The following is a 19380-nucleotide window of genomic DNA, read 5'->3' as shown; positions in this document are numbered from 1 at the left end:
GCTCTCACTTGTACCTTTCCGGCTCTGCTGGCAGAAATGTCACTTCCAACAAAGCAAAACAGGGTCCAAGGGAATTTGAATTGAGGGAAGTGAGAGTCAGGTGGGTCAGACTCAGACAGCCTGATCGTGGGAAAAGGATGGCTGGTTAGGACCCTCTGCTGAAGGGTGGTTGTTCATCTGGAGCCGCTTGGAAATACTACCTCTGTTTCCATTTGGATAGTTTGGTTTTTTTAAAGGGAACTGGAAAATCATTTATGTTCCAGGCACCTAGCTAAGTATTTTATTTGTCCTTTTAAATTACACATCTAAAGTGAGTATATTCTCATTGTAAAAGAACAGTACAGATGCAGCTTGTGTCTCCCTTGACCCTCCCGCACTGTCCTGCCTTCCTCCCTGAGGGCAGACAGTGTCATCGGTTGGGGCAGGGCCGTTCACCCTCTGTCCCTCCTCCTTTGTCAGGGAATACAAGGACAATGCTTTGCTGGCTCAGCTAATCCAGGACAAGCTCGACGCGTACAAAGCCGATGACCCGACAATGGGGGAGGTACGTCTTACTTGGCCCACGTGCTTCTCTCACCAAGCGACCACAGTGTCCGTGTGGCAGCCTGGGCACAGCTGGCTTCCTTTGCTCACAGAGTGTGTGCGAGCGCCCTTGTTCCTGCGCAGTGAGCTCAAGCCCTTGGGCAGGCGATACAGATTCTGTTCAGTGTAGCTGAGCTACCAACTTGTTTCTCTTTGCTGGGACTTTCCCAGCGTTAGCACCCACAGCCCTGCCTCCTGGGACCCCCTCAGTGGAACAGTATCAAAACCAGAAAATTGACAGACCTTATTCAGATTTCACTAGTTAGTACACGTGCTCGGGTGTGTGTGTGCACGTGCGCGTGTGCAGTTCCATGCAATTTTATCACGTGTAGATACATGTTAACTGCCACTGTGATCAAGACACAGAACTATCCCATCACTATCTTGATTTAAAAACTGACAGCCCCAGGTTCTGGGGACCCCGTCAGGCCCAGGCCGGCTGGATGATGGGTCACCCTTTATAGCTGAACCTTGGTGGTGCTCCCCTACGTAAGCTCACTTTAGACCCCAGCCACAGTTTTGGATCTACAATAAAGGGCCCTCATTGTGAAATAGACACATTGGATTCTCACATGGTGTGTGCTGGTGTCCTTGTCCAGCAGTAAATGGCCTTAGTGCTGTTTGAGTCAGAGTTTACATCCTGCTGCCACTTTTCACAGGAGGGGTAGCTATGCTAGTCGGAGAAGCGGGAGTTGCATGGGAAGGCTCATGAAACCATTCCCTGTGTCCTTCCTTCAGGGCCCAGACAAGGCACGCTCCCAGCTCCTGATCCTGGACCGCGGTTTCGACCCCAGTTCCCCCGTCCTTCATGAATTGACTTTTCAGGCTATGAGTTACGACCTGCTGCCGATTGAAAATGATGTATACAAGTAAGTACACAGACCCGGTGTGACTGCAGCTTTGCAAATGAACCAGACACACCTCTAATATAAGAAAAGGGCTGTCGTTAACCCTGGGAAAATCCAGTGCATTGATACAGTCTTGCTAATAAGCCCGCAAGCTTTTCTGTGAGTTCCCAAAGTCCAGCTGCACCACCAGCCAGAAACTCCTCTCCCTTTCAAAGAGAATAAGAACTTTCGATCTTTATTTCACAGCTCACGTCACCTCAGTTCATAGCTGGCTTGGGTGTGTTAATATGTGGACTTGTGTGTGTAAGAGCATAACTTATTCAGAGTTGAAACTTCTTAACTACAGATCATGAAATATGATGATGATAAAATATATCAACAGGAGTTTCCTACTGAATTTTATTTGCAGTTTGCTTCATTATAAACAACATTTTTCTCGGTAGCAATCATCAGAAACTCAGTCTCTAAAAACTTATTTTTCTTTCTATGGGAACAGGCTATATTGTTCTCGTGTCCTTTATTTTATAACATTAACCGTAAAGATAGTTGTTTCAAAATGAAGGTTCTAAAAATACGACTGAATCTCAGCTTTTCCCCTTTCGTACCTGTAATTCTTGCTTTCCTTTAGATGTTCATGATCTCACATGTGAAAATTTGCTGAGGGCCAGTTGCAGGCAGCTGCAGAATGCTGTTTAGGTCCCACACATTTGAGGATGGTGTCCCAGGCCGTTTCCAACCAGGAACAAGTGTGATCCTCGCCTTTCCCTTTCAAGTACCTCTGAACCCACCTATAACCTGACTTCACACCTGAGCCAGGTGGCTCTGATGGAGCTCATATCAACTGACCCTGGGGGTTTTAAACCAGGACCTCAAGTCAGTTGACTTTGATTAGACCTTTGGGTCTCTTTCTGCCTAAGAAGTCATTAGCCTTTTTAGATGCAGCAGACCTGACACAGATAGTGACACCATCAGATGGTTGGGGTGCTTGCTTGATGTTCAGACAGATTTGTGTGAACATCTGTCTGTTATTTTTTGTTGTTTGTTTGGTTTTTTTCCTGCTCCTTCCAGAGGGAGGAGTTCTACTTTTTTTTTAAAATTAATTTATTTTATTTGTTTTTGGCTGTGTTGGGTCTTTGTTGCTGTGCACGGGCTTTCTCTAGTTGCGGCGAGCGGGGGCTACTCTTCGTTGCGGTGCGCAGGCTTCTCACTGCGGTGGCTTCTCTTGTTGCGGAGCACAGGCTCCAGGGGCACGGGTTTCAGTAGTTGTGGCTCGCGAGCTCAGTAATTTGGCATGCGGGCTCTAGAGTGCAGGCTCAGTAGTTGTGGCTCGCGAGCTTAGTTGCTCCACGGCATGTGGGATCTTCCCGGACCAGGGCTCGAACCCGTGTCCCCTGCACTGGCAGGCAGATTCTTATCCACTGCGCCACCAGGGAAGCCCCATCTGTCTGTTTTAAACCAGGGGGATTGGATGAATTTTGTGGGACGTCTCCTCTCCAGGTATGAGACCAGCGGCATCGGAGAGGCGAGGGTGAAGGAAGTGCTCCTGGACGAGGATGACGACCTCTGGATAGCACTACGCCACAAGCACATCGCGGAGGTGTCCCAGTAAGAGCCCACCCTGCTCCCTTCCCCTAGCCTCTGCCAGCCCTGCCCCAAGCTCCAGGGCTCACCCCACCGACACGGGCAATCACAGTTGCCGGTTGCCGGTGTGTGTTCTCTGGGCAACTTGACCAGAGCTCACCAGTGCATGAATTCGTTGCTTCTGCTAAGTCGCCAACGTGCTAACCAGTGGTGATGAACCCCTTCTGATATCTGAGCTCAAGCTACGCCGACTTCATGAAGTTAGAAAATCCATTCTGTGTTAGGGTTGCTTTTAGGATTCTTAGAAAGCTTTTGTAGCTCTCTCAGTAAGATGCTTTATAAACACTAAACACTTGAAGCCAGTTTGTTCTGTTGAAGGATCCGGACTCCACTACATACAGTTCAGTTTTTGTTTATATAGCTGGTGTGTCCCCTTCCTCCCTGTTGTCATACCTAAAACTTCTGAGCAAGCCTTGATGTATTTACTGACACATGTGCTAAACCAGTACCTTGCTCTGAAAGCATTTCAAAATGTTTCTAACACTGGAAAGTTTTTAATAAGACCTTTAAACTGTAGATAACAAGCCTGCTTTTGCAGAAAGACACATTCTGCTACACTGAGTTGGTGCTCTCCGGCAGGAAATTCACAAGGAAGAGTGAGAAACTATTACAGCCTGGGATAGTTCTGTTGTTTTTGGATCACTCAACTTTAGAAAAATGTTAATTCACATCGCCAGTATATAATTTATTCATGCATTAAATATACGCTTTATTGTACTAATACACATATTTTATAGCATATACAAAAAACATAAATTTGAAAAGGATGAAGTAAAGTTATATAAATAGATGTCCTAACATTTTCTTTTCTGCTCTCAAATTGTCTTGCACACTCCACTATGGAGACCCCTGGTTTAGAGTGTTAGGAAAATGATGTATCTGTCTCTCCTCTTAGAAAATCACTTTAGATGTATGCATTACGGGCAAGAAAAGCCTAAAGGAGGAATCTTGCATGACTCCTATAACATCATACAGAGACACTTGGTGCCGCCTTGAGGCTTAGCTGCCTCCTTCTGTCTTCCAGGGAAGTCACCCGCTCTCTGAAGGATTTTTCTTCCAGCAAGAGAATGAATACTGGAGAGAAGGTAAACCTGTACTCATGCTCCAGTGCTCCAGAGAAAGCAGAAATCCCTGCTTTCTCTCTAGGGGCCGGGAAGATGCCTCCTCAGCACGGGACTAGTGAGTTGGGGGCTGAGAGGGGTCATGGTCCTCTTTTCATCTGTACCATTTTGTCCTATTTTTGTATTCAAAATTGAGATCTGAACCCCCCGCCTTTTGATATTTATAGAGAGCTTCTCCTTGTTACTCTGAAGATTAGTGTTTACTGTTCTGGATCATGATTCACTTTAAGCCAGAAGAACTTGCTAAAACCTTTTTGAGCTTGTGGTAGCATTAGAATTTATATCCTAATTCACCTGGGCCTCTCGTCCTCCTGACTGTTTATCAGAGGTGCTTTACTCCTCTTAGGAGAAATGCCGCTCTGACTGTGCTGCTCCCTGGCTTAGCATCATTAAGCGATTCCCCGATTCCAGTAGAATCAAGCCCCACCGTGGACACGCTTTACAGCGCCCAGGTCACTGGGCCCCACAGACTCTCATCTCTGCCTCCCTCCTCCTGGCCCCCATTGCGTTGCTCAAGCCATGCCTGTGTTCCTTGCCTCGGCCTCGCCTTACGAGGTCCCTTTCCTTGGGCTCAGGCATCGTTTTCTCTGAGCCAGGACGAGGGAGGTGTCTCTGCTCTGCCCCCACACTCATGATTCCCTCCAAGAGTGTGCGAAGCCACTCACTTAGAGTGGCTCCTCTGCTCGGTGTTAGCTCCATGAAGGCAGAAACTCTTTTTTTGTCCTTGTATCTCCAGCACCTAAAAGTGCCTGGTACGTAGTAGTCATTCAATAAATTTCTTTTAGGTACATGAATGGGATTAGGTGGGTCACCCAATTAGAAAGTCAGCAGAGCCCTTCCACCTGTCAGGATGCAATTTCCAGCCTTCTCTTCCCTTCTCCCCACTTCCTACCTGTCTACACAACTACATCCTTTCTGCGGAGATGGAATGTGAATTGATTCCATGACTGCTTGAGCTGAGTGTGCAGAAAAGCAGCATGCAGAGGAAAAACTGTTCTTTCCTGGCAAGAATTATGCTCTCAGTAACTTTCTAGTCCAATAAATAAAACATAATTGCTAGATTTCAGAGGTCAGTTCCCCACCTATAAGACAGTCGTGGTGTTTGGAGCCATAATTTTTTGAGCCAGAGAGGTGGTAACCTAAACACACGTGATCTTGTGTTTAACAGATGCATTTGGGGGGGGTTACAGAGTGAGCCCTCGGGAGTCCGGGGCTGGCTGCTGTCCTGCCCTGCGCCCACCCCCCTTGCTCACCCTCTTAGCTCGGGGGGCCATTGGAGTGAGACCGTGTGCTTCCCTCTTCCCATAGACCACCATGCGGGACCTGTCCCAGATGCTGAAGAAAATGCCCCAGTACCAGAAAGAGCTCAGCAAGGTATGACGATCCAAAATGATCCATTCGCGTCGTGAGTATAAACAGCTGCCAAAAGGCTCCTCTACCCTTGCTGATTCATAGAAATCCACATGTTTTTAGTCATCTTCAATTTTTATTAGAAAAAAATGAAAGGTTGGGATAGACAGGTTATTTCCCATGATTTTCTTTTCTCCTCTTCATCTTTTTCTCTCTGTATCCTTCCAATTCCTCACCCCATGGGCCTGAGAGAGAGAGCTCGGAGGAAGTCACAATGATCTGGGAGTCACACATCGCTTCCGCCTTAGAAGCGAGTCACTAAATCCACACGAAGGCGCGAGGGATTGAGCGCCACCTGCTGGAGGGAAGAGTATGAAAGGATTTGTGGGTGCCTGTGAAACCATCACACCACCCCACCCCCATAAAGGATTTCTCCTTCCTCTTGACTCTTGTAGGAGGTGATCTGTCCCTCTTCCCGACACACACAAATCTCTACCCAGCGGTGTCTGTGAACCTGCTTGAACGCATATTTCATATCCCTTATGAGGCTGGAGATGCCTTGGTGCCTAGCACCGTGTCAATACATAGCAGGTGCTTAGTAGATGCTGCGCAAATCAGCGAGTGATTCCTTAACCACACGCTCTCTGCTTTGTCCTAGTATTCGACCCACCTGCACCTTGCCGAGGACTGCATGAAGCATTACCAAGGCACCGTGGACAAACTCTGCCGGGTGGAACAGGTAGGGCCTTTTCCTTCTCTTTCGGCCAGGCCCATTCATTTGCTTAACTGAATTTTAACATCTGACCTTGAACACCTGCAGAATCATAGGAAATAGAAATGGGAAAGCCTGCTAGATCGTGTTGTCTCGACTCTCTGGAGCCAGTGCAGTTCCACGCTCAATGGTAGGGACTAGATTGGTCTGGAATGCCATGCCATTTGGATTTTGCATGTCTGACTTACCAGAGGCTCCCTGGAATGGCAGAAGAGAGATGTATGCAGCGCTGAGCCCTACATTGACAGGGCTGGCTGAAGGTTGTATCCTGAATGTCTTTCCCTCCTGCCGTAGCCACAGCAGCTTGGAGACCTAGAGGCTGAAAGCGGGTAGGGCAGCCGAAGGTCAGAAATTCTCCCACAGCCTCCCCGATCACAGCTGGGGTCGGAGTTCTGTCCCCTTCACTGGTTGGTTTGACGTGCTTGTTTCTCTCTGCTTTCTTTTCCTCGTCTGCAAAGGGACATGACAAAGCTGCCACATTTTCCAGGAGTGTCGTGTCGAGTCACTCATCCTGGCACTACATTCCTCACATGTGATAACATTCCTCAACCAGGGTCAGCTTCTAAGGGAGGGGAGGTCATCCCACGATGCCGAAGCCTCAGCCAAAGGTCCCTCTTCACAGAAAAAAGAACTTGAGTTCTCAGTGTGAGGCTGAGTTAAATCTCCTGGTTTGATGTGACAGGCTCAGCTAGGTTTGTAAGACCAGCCCTGATTCATGGACTCTCTCCTACGGGGAAGTAGCCCTGCTGAAATTCATCAATTTCATGGGTGATGTTGGCAAACGCAAAGGCGTCCTCTCCAAAAGAACTTGACTCTCCAGAAGATAGGTCATCCCTAGAGCGAACGGTACAAACACAGTTGGGATTCATCCTTGGAAGTTTACATTTTTCCAGAAGTGCCCAGTGGTATTCGTTGAACTAGTCACATTAAATTTTTTATTTAGGGCTTCCCTGGTGGCGCAGTGGTTGGGAGTCCGCCTGCCAATGCAGGGGACGCGGGTTCGTGCCCCGGTCTGGGGGGATCCCACGTGCCGCGGAGCGGCTGGGCCCGTGAGCCATGGCTGCTGAGCCTGTGCGTCCGGAGCCTGTGCTCCACAACAGGAGAGGCCACAACAGTGAGAGGCCCGCATATCGCAAAAAAAAAAAAAAAATTATTTATTTATTATTATTTTTAACATCCTTATTGGAGTATAATTGCTTTACAGTGGTGTGTTAGTTTCTGCTTTATAACAAAGTGAATCAGCTATACATATATATATATATCCCCATATCTCCTCCCTCTTGCGTCTCCCTCCCACCCTCCCTATCCCACCCCTCTAGGTGGTCACAGAGCACCGAGCTGATCTCCCTGTGCTATGTAGTCACATTAAATCTGACTTTGAGGCAGTATTAGAGCCAGGTCCTGCTGAGCAGATGTCTGTTGAGGCTGCGCTGAGCTGGGAAAGGGCCTTGCAGAGGGGCCCCACCTTCCTCTGGCCCAGGCTGGGTAGAGGCCTGAGCTTGAGACCATGCTCATTATGGACTCCTGGGATCTTTAGAGAAAAAAAGGCAACCTTCCGGCAACCTCTGTAAGAGCTCCAGAGAAAGTTGCAGCTGCTGGTCTCAGAACAAGACCAAATCGTTCTTGGTTTGCTGAGACTGATGTGCTGCTTTCTCGGGCCTGTTGAGAATGGATCCGCCTCTTGCCTGAGTTGCGAGGGCGGGGCCACAGACTGTGCTTACTTCACTCTTTATCTTCAGTCCCACTGTTAGCACCCCCTCCCCCTTCATCTCCTTCAGTGGGATTTGCAGGGAGCCCATGTTTTTTTCTCCTCTCCCTAAAAGTGGTTGGAAGATTAAAAACAGAGGTTAAAATCCTAGAGTAGTTAAAACTCAGCGGGCACAGCCTTCCGTGCCAAGGAGAGTGGAGCAGAAAGAGTCCAGCCAGGCAGAGGCACCTTATAATATTGAAGCTTTTCACATGTGGGAAGCGCATCCCCTTAAGCCCCGATCCCTCTGTAGGGCTTTGTCCCTCTTGAGGACCTACCAGGATTGAGGCTTTCCCTGAGGAATTGGCACACGTACACTGGAACTCACCTGGAGGGAACAGCCTGCCTTTAAACAAGATGGCAAATCAGCATGGTTTCTGGTCTTGGAAAGCGAAGCCTGGGGCTTTTCCTCAGTTCTCACTGATGCCGTAGATACCAGTGCTGATTACCCCCGTTCTGATTAATTAATTGAGAGCATAAGCACCTGCTGAAGACCTTCCCCCAAACAAACTAAACATCCCAGACGTTTATGGATAACCAGCTTTCTAATAGTTACCATTTGTCCAGACTGTTGCCAGAAATGGGGTCAACATGGTGTGTTTTCTGCAGGACCTGGCGATGGGCACGGATGCTGAAGGGGAGAAGATCAAGGACCCCATGAGAGCCATTGTCCCCATTCTGCTGGACGCGAATGTCAGCACTTACGACAAAATCCGCATCATCCTTCTCTACATCTTTTTGAAGAATGGTAGGAATGGTGGGATATAGAGGAGGGGGATAGGCCCTTGGGGAAAATGAGGCAGCTGGGAGAGAGAGAACAAAGTGGAAAACAGTGTAAAAGACAAGGAAAAAGGAAAGAAAGGGGTGTTTAATAAGATCTGAGGGGCTCTTTACATCTGGGGAAATGTCATGTAGGCAGATCAGTTGCAACTAGAGGCTGAGTATCCCCCAGTGATTCTGGAGTGAGTCAAAGGGACAGGATAATTCGAAGAGGACAGGGTGGGGACAGCTGGGAGAGTCTGTTGGCTTTATGGCCAGTTTATTAGAGCGTTTCTGCTAGATACTTTTAACTTGCCCCACATTTGTAAGCTGTGCCTTTAAATAACTGGTTTTTACCCACATATGTTGCCCATAAGTGTCCGTAGGTGTCCATTGTGCCAAAGATGGACACAGAGGCTCTCCTGTCCAAGCTGACTGTGATGTGGGCCAGGGGTGGTGGTGACAGCTGAGAAACAGAAGACGGATGGAAATACAGACCATGAGGGGCAGCTGCTGATGGTCATAGCCCGCAGGCTACAGTGGAATTGGAGTCCTGATCTTGTCTTGTCTCACAGTAAAGTTGATGCCATGAGCGGATTAGTTCCCACTAATCCTGAGGAGAAGGGGCACCGTCCCCCCAGGCACTTGGCTCTGCTGCTCAGCGTGTGATGTCCAGGGGCCGGTGTGGTGATTGGGGTTTCATTCTCGCAGGCATCACCGAGGAAAACCTGAACAAGCTGATCCAGCACGCCCAGATCCCCCCGGAGGACAGTGAGATCATCACCAACATGGCCCACCTCGGGGTGCCCATCGTCACGGATGTGAGCACTGGCGTCGGGGGGAGGCAGAGGGGAGACAGCAGCTCTCATCTCTTCTCCCCTGGCTGACTTAAGGCAGCTTACAGTACACACACTCAACATGGAGAAAGAGAAAATATAAAATCAGAGGGATGCAGGTGTAGGGGTATAAATAAAATCAAGGTGTAGCACCAGGAGCCCAGGTGGGCACGTCAAGGAGGCACACACAGTCACAAAGCTGAGCTGTGTCTGTGAACCCGCCCCAAATAGGAGTCATACCAGCCCCGTCCCACATGTCTTGAGTCAGCCTGGCTCTGCCGTAGGACACTTAGACTCAGCATCTACTGTGAGGTTGCGAACACAACGCTTAGTGTCGTGCCGCCTTGCCACCTTTGGGTCTGCTTCTCTGACAATGACTCAGGACCCAGTGGGGTCAGGTGTTGGGGGGCCGACCAGCCATGAGCTCTGGAAGAGGCCGGGCGGGGGGCTCCAGGACTCTTCAGAGCCCCCCGCCAGGAACCTTGCTTATAGGAACCCTACTTCCTGCAGGGAGTCAGCTCACGCCTCAGTGCTGGTAAAGCAGGATTGTAGGTGTGCTCCTTCTGGAATCTTAGAGTCAAAAGCTTTGTTCCGGAGCCACCAGAGACCTGTGACTGGGGGCCATCTGGCGTTTTCAGGCCCTTGTTCACAAAGGGAGCAAATGAGAACAGAGATGATTCATTCAGTGCATCCCGTGCTGTTGAAGCAAAATCAAAGTCACACCAAAGCAGTATTTTCTCCTATAATTGACAACAAACTAATTTTTTTACCTCCCTGCATTTGTAAGAAATGGCACTTATCTGTTTGACCCACGTTTGCCATTTTTCCTGGCTTTGAAGAACCAAGTTTGCTCCAGGTTCTTGGGCTGGAGCCCACGGGGCATCGTCCGGGCTTTTGCAGGAAAAGCTCCCTACTTCTTAGTCTTTGCCAGGGCTGACTCCCGGAAGGGAGCCCAGGGGCCAGCGAGGCCTCGCAGGCCCAGGTGCTGACTCAGAGCCTCGGTTCATGTGTTCGCTTTCAGTCCACGCTGCGTCGCAGGAGCAAACCAGAGCGGAAGGAGCGCATCAGCGAGCAGACCTACCAGCTCTCACGATGGACCCCGATCATCAAAGACATCATGGAGGTCAGCGCGGGCCGAGACGAGGGCACAGGGGCAGCCGGGCCCAGGGCTCTGCACCTGAGGCCTGGGGGCTTCAGCCTCACCTGCCCTCGGGTGGGAGTGACACCCAGGGATTAGCACCCAGGCCTTGGAGGGTTTGTGCAGAGCAGCCCCAGGAGACTGTCAGATGTGGATCCTCAGATCCACACGATTGAGCCCCACAGTAGAGACCCCTCAATGGTACTGCAGCCGAAGGAACCAAACCCGTCACAGCACCTGAAGGTCCTGTGAGTAAGGAGCGCCTCGCTAAGGACGCAGCAGGGCGGGAGGGCCTCTGGAAAGAGATCCCAGCCCATCCTCCTCCTCTCCCGCTGCTCCCCTCCCTCAGCCCTCACGTCAGCGAGAGACCCTGCCGATCGTGTTTCTGTGCAGCCCTATCTCTTGCCTGGAGTTCTCACTCTCCTTTCCACCTCCTGAATCCTGCCTTCCTGCAAAGTCCCATACACTGGCCCACCTGTCTGACCACCCAGCACCACAGAGGCCTCCCTGGACTCCCACAGCATGTGTCAGGGATGCTCTTTACATGTGTGTGCTGCTCTCTGTGTTGGGTCATCGTTTTAGACCTTGGTCCTGTGCCCTCACCTGACGTGTCCTCTGGCACTGAGCCTTGCGCATAGTAGGTGTTTCGTATCTGTGAAAGTCAGGTAGCCCAGCGGTGTCCCTTCCTCCCGTTCTTGTAGCTCGAGGTCGAGGAAACCCTGTGTAGAATCCTGACGCACCCTGGGAGCTTTGGGGTGGGAACTGGAGATGGTCTTTCCAGTTCCTGCCCTTGACAGATGGACAGGACTGGGGTCCAGAGAATGAAAGGTCTTAGCCAGGATCCCTTTGTTAATTCATAGCAGTCCATGTGCTCCCACTGAACAGTACGTTAAAATAAATATATTTTAAGTATATGTAGTGAGTCAGCTTCCTATTTTTAAAACCCACAAACCAAAAAGATGGGTGAACATGAGACATCTTGAAACCAATTACGTTTCTTTGCTTGGCAGAGTGGATCAACTGCTCTCATTCCCTCCTTTGTTCTCTGCTCCCTTTTCCTTCCCCCAACAACCCCAGTCCCCCAAACAGACATGTGTGGGCTTCACACGGTAGCTGTTAGGAGTGTAGACTTCTCGGCAGCAGGGGGTGGGTAGCTGGATCCACCCACCAGATAATTAGGCCCTTGGGAAACTGAGGCTGTAAGGCCTCAGCTTGCCTGAGAGACTGCCCATGCCTAGTGTCTTCAAGACGGATGTCAAGGGTCAGGAGTTTATTGGACAGGATGCGACATTTATAACCTCACATGGAACATAAAAGGGTGGAAGAGAAGCAAGAAAAATTAATGCAGATTTTTTTTAAAGTTTATTTTATTTATTTATTGTTTTTGGCTGCATTGGGTCTTCGTTGCTGCGTGTGGGCTTTCTCTAGTTGTGGCGAGCAGGGGCTACTCTTCATTGCGGTGCGCGGGCTTCTCATTGCAGTGGCTTCTCTTGTTGCGGAGCACGGGCTCTAGGTGTGCGGGCTTCAGTAGTTGTGGCAGGTGGGCTCAGTAGTTGTGGCTCGGGGCCCTAGAGCACAGGCTCAGCAGTGTGGCGCATGGGCTTAGCTGCTCCGTGGCCTGTGGGATCTTCCCGGACCAGGGCTCGAACCCGTGTCCCCTGCATTGGCAGGCGGATTCTTAACCACTGTGCCACCAGGGAAGCCCAATGCAGGTTTTTTTAAAAAACTTCTCTTCAAGAGCAGACCTACAAACTTATCTCATTGTATCCGCTGGTTACGGAGCATCTGGTCCGCCTGCTCCGAGCTCAGCATGAGGCACCCGGCAGCGGGCAGCGGACAGGGGAGCTCTGGTTGTTGCAAAGCTGGCCATGGTTTTGGCTGAGTGACTTGTTCTTCGAATTGTCTTACCTTGATTGCGTCAGCCCTTTGCAAAGAGATGGCCGGTCGATAGCTGTGTCTCTTCTTTCCAGGACACCATTGAAGACAGACTTGACACCAAGCACTACCCGTACATCTCCACCCGCTCCTCTGCCTCCTTCAGCACCACTGCGGTCAGGTGAGTGTGAGTCCCTGAGCAAGCGAGCAGGGAGCAAGCGGCACCGTGTCTGGTTGGACGGCAGCCACACGGCAGTCCTGCCGTGACGCTGCACGACCCTCGAGAACCCTCCCACTGCTTCTCGTCACAGCCAGGGTGCAGGCCAAGTCCTTGCAGCGGCCCATGAGGCCCTTCCCTAGCTTCCCATTCCTCCCGCACTCCCTACTCCTCCCCCACTTCAGCCACACCAGCCTCCTTGCTCTTCCCCGAACACACCAGGCTTACTTCTGCCTCAGGACCTTTGCACTTGCTTTTCCCTCTGCCTGAAATGATCTGTCCCCAGATATCTCTGCATGGCTCACCTCTTCTCTCATCCAGGTCTTTAATAAATTGTTACCTTCTCCCATCTTCCCTAACCACCCTGTTTAAAATTACAGTACACCAGTCTTCCTAGCAGCATTATTCCTAATAGCTCAAAAGTGGAGATGACCTAAATGTCTATCAGCTGATGAATGGATAAAAAACACATGGTACATTCATACAATGGAATATTGTTCAGCCAAAGATAGGAATGAAATACTGATCCATGCTGTAACATGGACAAACCTTGAAAATATTATACTAAGTGAAAGAAGCCAATCACTAAAGCCCACAAACACTGTGATTCCATTTATATGAAATGTCTAGAACAGGCTAGTCTCAAGACAGAAAGTAGATTGGTGGTTGCTCGGAGCTGGGGATGGGGGTAAGGGTTGGGGAATGGGGAGCGACTGCTAATAGGTATAGAATTTCTTTTTGGGGTTGATGAAAATGGTCTAAAATTGATTGTGGTGATGGCTCACAATTCTGTGACTATACTGAGCACCATTGAATTATACAGTTTAAATGAGTGAATTGTATGATACATGAATTATTTCTCAATAAAGTGTTACAGAAAATAGTGAAAAAATGACAGCACCCCAACTTCCTGTCTCCCTTCCCTGCTTTTTCTCCATAGATTACACCACCGCTTAGTGTGCTGTTAGTATTTACCTTGTTTACTGCCCGTCTCCCCCGACTAGAATGTCAGCCTCACGAGGGCAGGGATTCGTGTCTGGTTTATCCTCAGTGCCTAGAACAGAGCCTGGCATGTAGTAGGCACTTGGTGGATTCTGTCTTCACTTTTCATTCATTCGTTAATTTTAGTAATTAAGAAAGGGATGAATACATCATCTGCATAGAGCCACACTTCTCAGATTCATCCTTGATGGAAACATAGATGATGGAAATGTGGACGCCTTGGGTCTCTTGGGTTTCTGCCACGTACCTGGTGATGCTCAGACATTTCTCAGCTTGGAGATGTGAGCAGACAGCAATCCATGCTTCCATCTCTGGGTTCTCCAGCCCTCTGTGTTTTCTTGGCCGCCCATGAGGCCTTGTGCATATGTTTTCGAAAGCTCTTGCTCTTGTTCACCACCTTGCCATGTTCATCCAGAAGCTTTTCCTGCTATGCTCTGCAGGCCACATCTCCACGGCCAGTCCCTGGGACTCTCAACACTAGGCACATGTTTTGCCTCCAGAATCTCTTCTCTGCCTCCCTCGTGTGTGTGGCCCAGGCTCCCAGGGTAACACTTTTCAATCCATGTGCCTCTACTAGTACTTTGCCCGCCCGTCTTCTCTCTCCACCGCGCCCCCTTCTGTCGTCACTGTCAGGCCTGCATGATGCCAGTGGATGCCAAATGTTTATTGCCAGCGTTGGACTGAAATACAAAATCCCACACAGTACCACAGCCAGGCTGGCTGACAACGGCAGACAAACAAATGATTGCACAGGCAAAAAAAAGTGACTGTGAGGTCCTCTGGGCTGACCTTCGTGACGTGGAAAGTGGCTTTAATGCTGTCCTAAGTCAGGAAGAAGGGTAAAGATTCCACTGTTCAGAGAAGCCTTGCTCTCCTCGTTCTGTTTCAAATGTATCCGAATTTAATTGAAAATTTAGATGACACGGACAAATGCATTTTACAAATTACAAAAATTGACAATTAAAAAAGAGAAACTCAGTAACCCCTATTAACTTTTTAGTTATTTTTAAAACTTCCACAAAAGAAATTTGCAACCCAATGGATGCAATGGTGAATTCTTCTGGTATTTTATGAAGAAACCACTCAACATTAACACATTTGCAGATAACAGAAAGAGAGAAGAAACTTTCCCACTTATTTTATGAGTACATGATCCTAAAAGCAAATCTGAAAATGGCATTAAATAAAACTTGCCTCAAGCACAGAGAGGCAAATGTTATAGATAAACTATTAGCAAACTAAACCCAGTGGCATATACAATACAAGGAGCAGTGCATCTTGCTGAAGGGTTTGTTTGAGGAATGCAAGGCTGTTTTAACACTTTAAAATCCTCAGCATAATTCTCCACACAAGGAAAAATATATATGATCTTCTTAAGAGATGGCCCCTCGTTTTGTTTTGTTTTCCCCATTTTCTTAGGCTGGAAGCAACCAATTTCTCATTGTTTCCGAGGACAAGGTGAAGGCCCATTGAGGGAAGCCGGGGCCGGGGGTGGGGGCGGGGCACCTGGGGAACTGTCCTGCCACTGAGATGCCCGTCGTTCAGGAGGCAGCTCCGTGTCACCTCCTCCAGGAACCTTCCCCAGTGATGCCCAGTCGGCACTAGAAGTCCCTCCCCCGTGTTTGTTCCCACGGCACTGAGCTCCTCTCCTTTGGGGCGCGATGCAGACCCCCACCCTCCTGCCACCCTCCTCTCCCCACCCACCCCAGTTAAGCCTGAGTTCTTGGTTGGCCAAGAGCCACATGTCACTCAGGTCAGCTCCTCGGTGCTGGGGCAGCCCCAGCCCAGTGAGGCGCCTGGTGCACATCTGTCCAGTGAATCAGTGTGCCGGCTACAGACAGGCCCTGGACTCTGTGGTCCCTGCTCCCTCCGGCAGAGTGTCCCAGACAAGCCCAGAACTGTACAGCTGGGGGGAGACACCGGGACCAACATCACGCGGGTGAAGCTGCTGAATGTCCAGCTTTAAAGCCGACCTGAACCCGTCTGTTGCCTGCATGACGGGGTCACAGCACAGGCGCTCATAGTGATTCTTCTCCCGGCAGCCAAAGCGCTTGATAATTTGCCCTGCAGTTCACTTCAGCCAACATGCGCTAAGCGTCTACTCTGTTTCGGTCACTGGTGTACAGAACGAGTGTGTAACGTGTCATGGAGGTATGAAGTATAAACACTGTGGATGCAGATAAATACGATTAATATCTTTCTCTCTCCCTCTCCCTCCCCCTCTCTCCTGCCCCAGCGCCCGCTATGGGCACTGGCATAAGAATAAGGCCCCAGGGGAGTACCGCAGTGGGCCTCGCCTCATCATCTTCATCCTGGGGGGCGTGAGCCTGAATGAGATGCGTTGTGCTTACGAGGTGACCCAAGCCAATGGAAAGTGGGAAGTGCTCATAGGTGAGTGGGGTGTGTTTTCTAGAGGGAAGGGGCCGCTTCACTGCACTTGGACTCCATTCCATGCTTTGGTGTTTCATTCTGTCTTCGGTTCTCTGTTGCCCCTGAAAAACTTAAGTCTCTAGACATGTTTGTGGACGGCAGACGCTGACAAGCCAAGGGTTCCTTCCTCATGTCTGCACTGTGTCTCTTGACGAGTGGCAGCCCCATGTGGTGGGAAGAGCCTGGTCACAGGCTCCAAGAGACCCAGGCTGATATTCCTGCTCTGCCACTGCCACGTGGGTCACCTCGAAAGTGCCTCCCCTCTCCACGCTGTTATTTCCTTACCCACGAAAATGGGGTTAAGAGCACCCACTTACAGCCTGAACTAGGCCTGGTGCTGGCCCGGGGCTGGAGGGTGGGGGGTAGGGTGGTGTCAGTTTCCTGGCCACCAGCCTCACGTCCAGAAGACGCTCAGTGTACGGCAGGTGAATGATTACTGGCTCCTTTACCTGTCCGTTGGAGATGCACAGACGAGGAGTGAGAACAGATACTGCCTGAAACATATTGGCCTGACTTCTGGGCTCTGCTGAGGGTTCCCCCAGCCAGTTCCTACTACTTCAGGGTCTGTCATACCCCTTCTGGTTATTTCCTGCTGGTTTTCCAGAAGAAAGGAAGCAACTTATAAGAGCTGACTTAAGGCAGCAGGAGATTTTTCTCCTTTTTCACGCCTACAGGAACTTCTCCAGTTTCTCGGCTGGAAGAGGAGGAGTGAGCTGAGAAAAACCTTGCTTTCTCCAGATGCCTTCCTTTTGTCCCATCTTGCCCTTAACAAAATGGAGGCGCACCTGCCCAGAGTACCTCTTAACATTGATTGGCAAGAGGTGATCAGCACCTACGGCCCTGGCTGGGCCCCGCCCTTGCCCTGATCTCAGTAAGATGCGTCGGTTTTATACCTCCACTCTGGGGGGACCAAGGCGCAGTGCCCCCCAAGCTCTCAGAGTGAGCAGGTTCTGCAGACCCGTCCATGTGGCCGTTCCTGGGTGTATCAAGATGGAGCTGGCACTGTCTTCACAACGCGCCTTCCAGATACCACCATTCATTGGGGAGCTCGCACCTCCCCCTCCCCTCCCCACTCCCTGAAGCCTCCCCTGTCTGGTCACCGTTTCTCCCTGTGTTCTTTCCTTTCTGGTTACGTGGGACCCCGTGCCAGAGCTCTCGGTGTTCCCTGCTTGCGTACGTGTTGCATGAGCGTGTTGGCTAACTCTCTGCTCAAACGCAGCTTTCCTGGGCCGAAGCCGTCACAGCCAGGCTTCGCTGTAACCCCCTCTTCCATGCTGGCCCGACCTGAGGTTCCCTGTTGGGAGGTGGAGACCCGGGGAGACAGGGTCGCCCCTGTGGATCGGTGGAGAGGCCTGGTGCAGACCGCTGACGCCCCGCTGTGTGACCCCGCCCGCTCTGTGCATGCCGGGTGTCCTCGTGGCCCATGTGCGCATGCACGGCGTGTGCTCCGCGCGTGCGCGTGCGTCTCGCTCTCTCGCACCTCATTGGCTGCATAAAACGTAGGCCTAAGTTGGCATGTTCCGGTAACGTACCTTTGTTCAAGCAGTCAGCCGGCCTCTGTTCTCCCACAGGTTCTACTCATATTCTCACTCCCACCAAATTTCTCATGGACCTGAGACACCCCGACTTCCGGGAGTCCTCTAGGGTATCTTTTGAGGATCAGGCTCCAACAATGGAGTGAGAGCCAAAGAAACAAAGTAAAAGCAGCTTATTACAGAAAAGAAACTCTTCCACTCTGAAGGGTTTTCTTTGATTTATTCCGTCACTCTTTTTATTTTTCCCTTTTCCGTTTATTATTTATTTGATTTTCTTTTAACGAGAAAATGCTTGCAGTTCTTATCACCGATTGAAAATGTGTCCGATGCTGCCCTCACCAACCCTACCCTGAGCCCCACTGGGCTCCGGCTTGCCAGCTCGCTCATGCCTTGGGTTACCTGTCGCTCAGTCAGACAGCTCTGCAGCCCTCTGGGCTTTAGACCAGAAACAATCACAACTGCTGTGCACAGTCCTCCAGAGGGAGCTGGACGTGGAGGGATGCCACAGGCACGGTGCCCCAGCCTGCTGGCCCCGGGGTGAATTTGAGGGCACAAGGCAGAGGACACCAGGCAGCCTCCGGGTTGTGATGTGGTGTGGGAACTTGAGAGTGAGACCAACAGGTCTTCAGGGAACAGTCCTGTCCAAGGCAGAACTCCAGTGGAGATGCCAGTCAGCACGCGATCACGAGGAAAGCTTGGCAGAGGGCGTCAGGGTAGACTCCCAGTCAGTGGTAGTTAGATACGTCAATACCTTTTTCCCAGGAAAGACATTTATCCTGAGGAACAATTTTTAAGGGGTGATGGGGTCATAAGCCACCTCGTACATGGTGAACTCCAGCCACCGGTGGAAAGAGCTCACGTCTCCTGTTCCTCTGGGAAAAACAGCACTTAACACTCACTTGCTCTTTCAGTAATTGCTTTTATTTTAATTCTCCTGTGGATCCTTTCGAGAGTTGAGAATCACACCCCTCTCTCCCATTGGAGTCTCCTGGTCAGACTGAGAGCCTTTGGGTAGAAATCTGTTCTCCACGCCATGTGCTGTTTTTAAAGAGTGTCTTCTCTCCCGCCATGGTCGTGCCTTTATCTCAGTTACCCGGGAACCCATTGTCAGGTTGGCACATTACCCAGGTTTTATTCTTGTCCTCATTCCTTCCTCTCTCTTTCCACCCTTCTTTTGTGCTGGAAATCTCCCCTGACCTGTTCAGATGGCAGACTGACCCTGAAGACCTCACTGCACCATTAGTCCTTCTTTAGTTTCATTACACATTCTGTGATGAGGCCACATCTTGTGTACCTGACTTCGTCTACTCTGTTGAGGATGCACCCTAGAAATGTCCCCACCCCCACCCCGGGCTGAAACATGGCCCTGTGAGTTACAGAGCGCGAGTCACCTGTCAAGTGAGCAGCGGACAGGCATGGACTCCAGCCTCAGCTTGGCCGCAAGCACCTGTGTGACTGGGGAAGGTCGTTCCCCCTGGGTCACAGAACACAGGGAGGCTGGATGGCAGGGCCCGAGGCTGCTCGGGC

At 50.4% G+C, this 19380-nt stretch overlaps 1 protein-coding gene across 4 annotated transcripts in view; it reads left to right on the top strand.

The window, feature by feature from the left end:
- The window catches only part of STXBP1 (syntaxin binding protein 1), a gene marked incomplete at both ends in the record, with an annotated part of 71636 nt that overhangs the window by 48112 nt on the left and 4144 nt on the right, over positions 1-19380 (top strand). For 2 of the 4 annotated variants that reach the window (XM_079706786.1, XM_079706785.1), the window contains 11 exons: positions 460-544; positions 1321-1451; positions 2928-3035; positions 4096-4156; positions 5501-5566; positions 6201-6281; positions 8671-8809; positions 9532-9641; positions 10678-10779; positions 12765-12850; positions 16125-16279. In XM_079706786.1, the coding sequence (XP_079562912.1) occupies positions 460-544; positions 1321-1451; positions 2928-3035; positions 4096-4156; positions 5501-5566; positions 6201-6281; positions 8671-8809; positions 9532-9641; positions 10678-10779; positions 12765-12850; positions 16125-16279 (1124 nt within the window). Of the gene's footprint in view, positions 1-459; positions 545-1320; positions 1452-2927; positions 3036-4095; positions 4157-5500; positions 5567-6200; positions 6282-8670; positions 8810-9531; positions 9642-10677; positions 10780-12764; positions 12851-16124; positions 16280-17889; positions 18000-19380 lie in introns of those variants that run through there. The other 2 variants (XM_079706784.1, XM_079706787.1) reach the window with 2 other exon arrangements.

This window comes from Hyperoodon ampullatus, assembly GCF_949752795.1.
Source record: "Hyperoodon ampullatus genome assembly, chromosome: 6".
In the NCBI taxonomy this organism is placed as follows: Eukaryota; Metazoa; Chordata; class Mammalia; order Artiodactyla; family Ziphiidae; genus Hyperoodon; species Hyperoodon ampullatus.
This window is presented reverse-complemented; position numbering and strand designations above follow the sequence as displayed.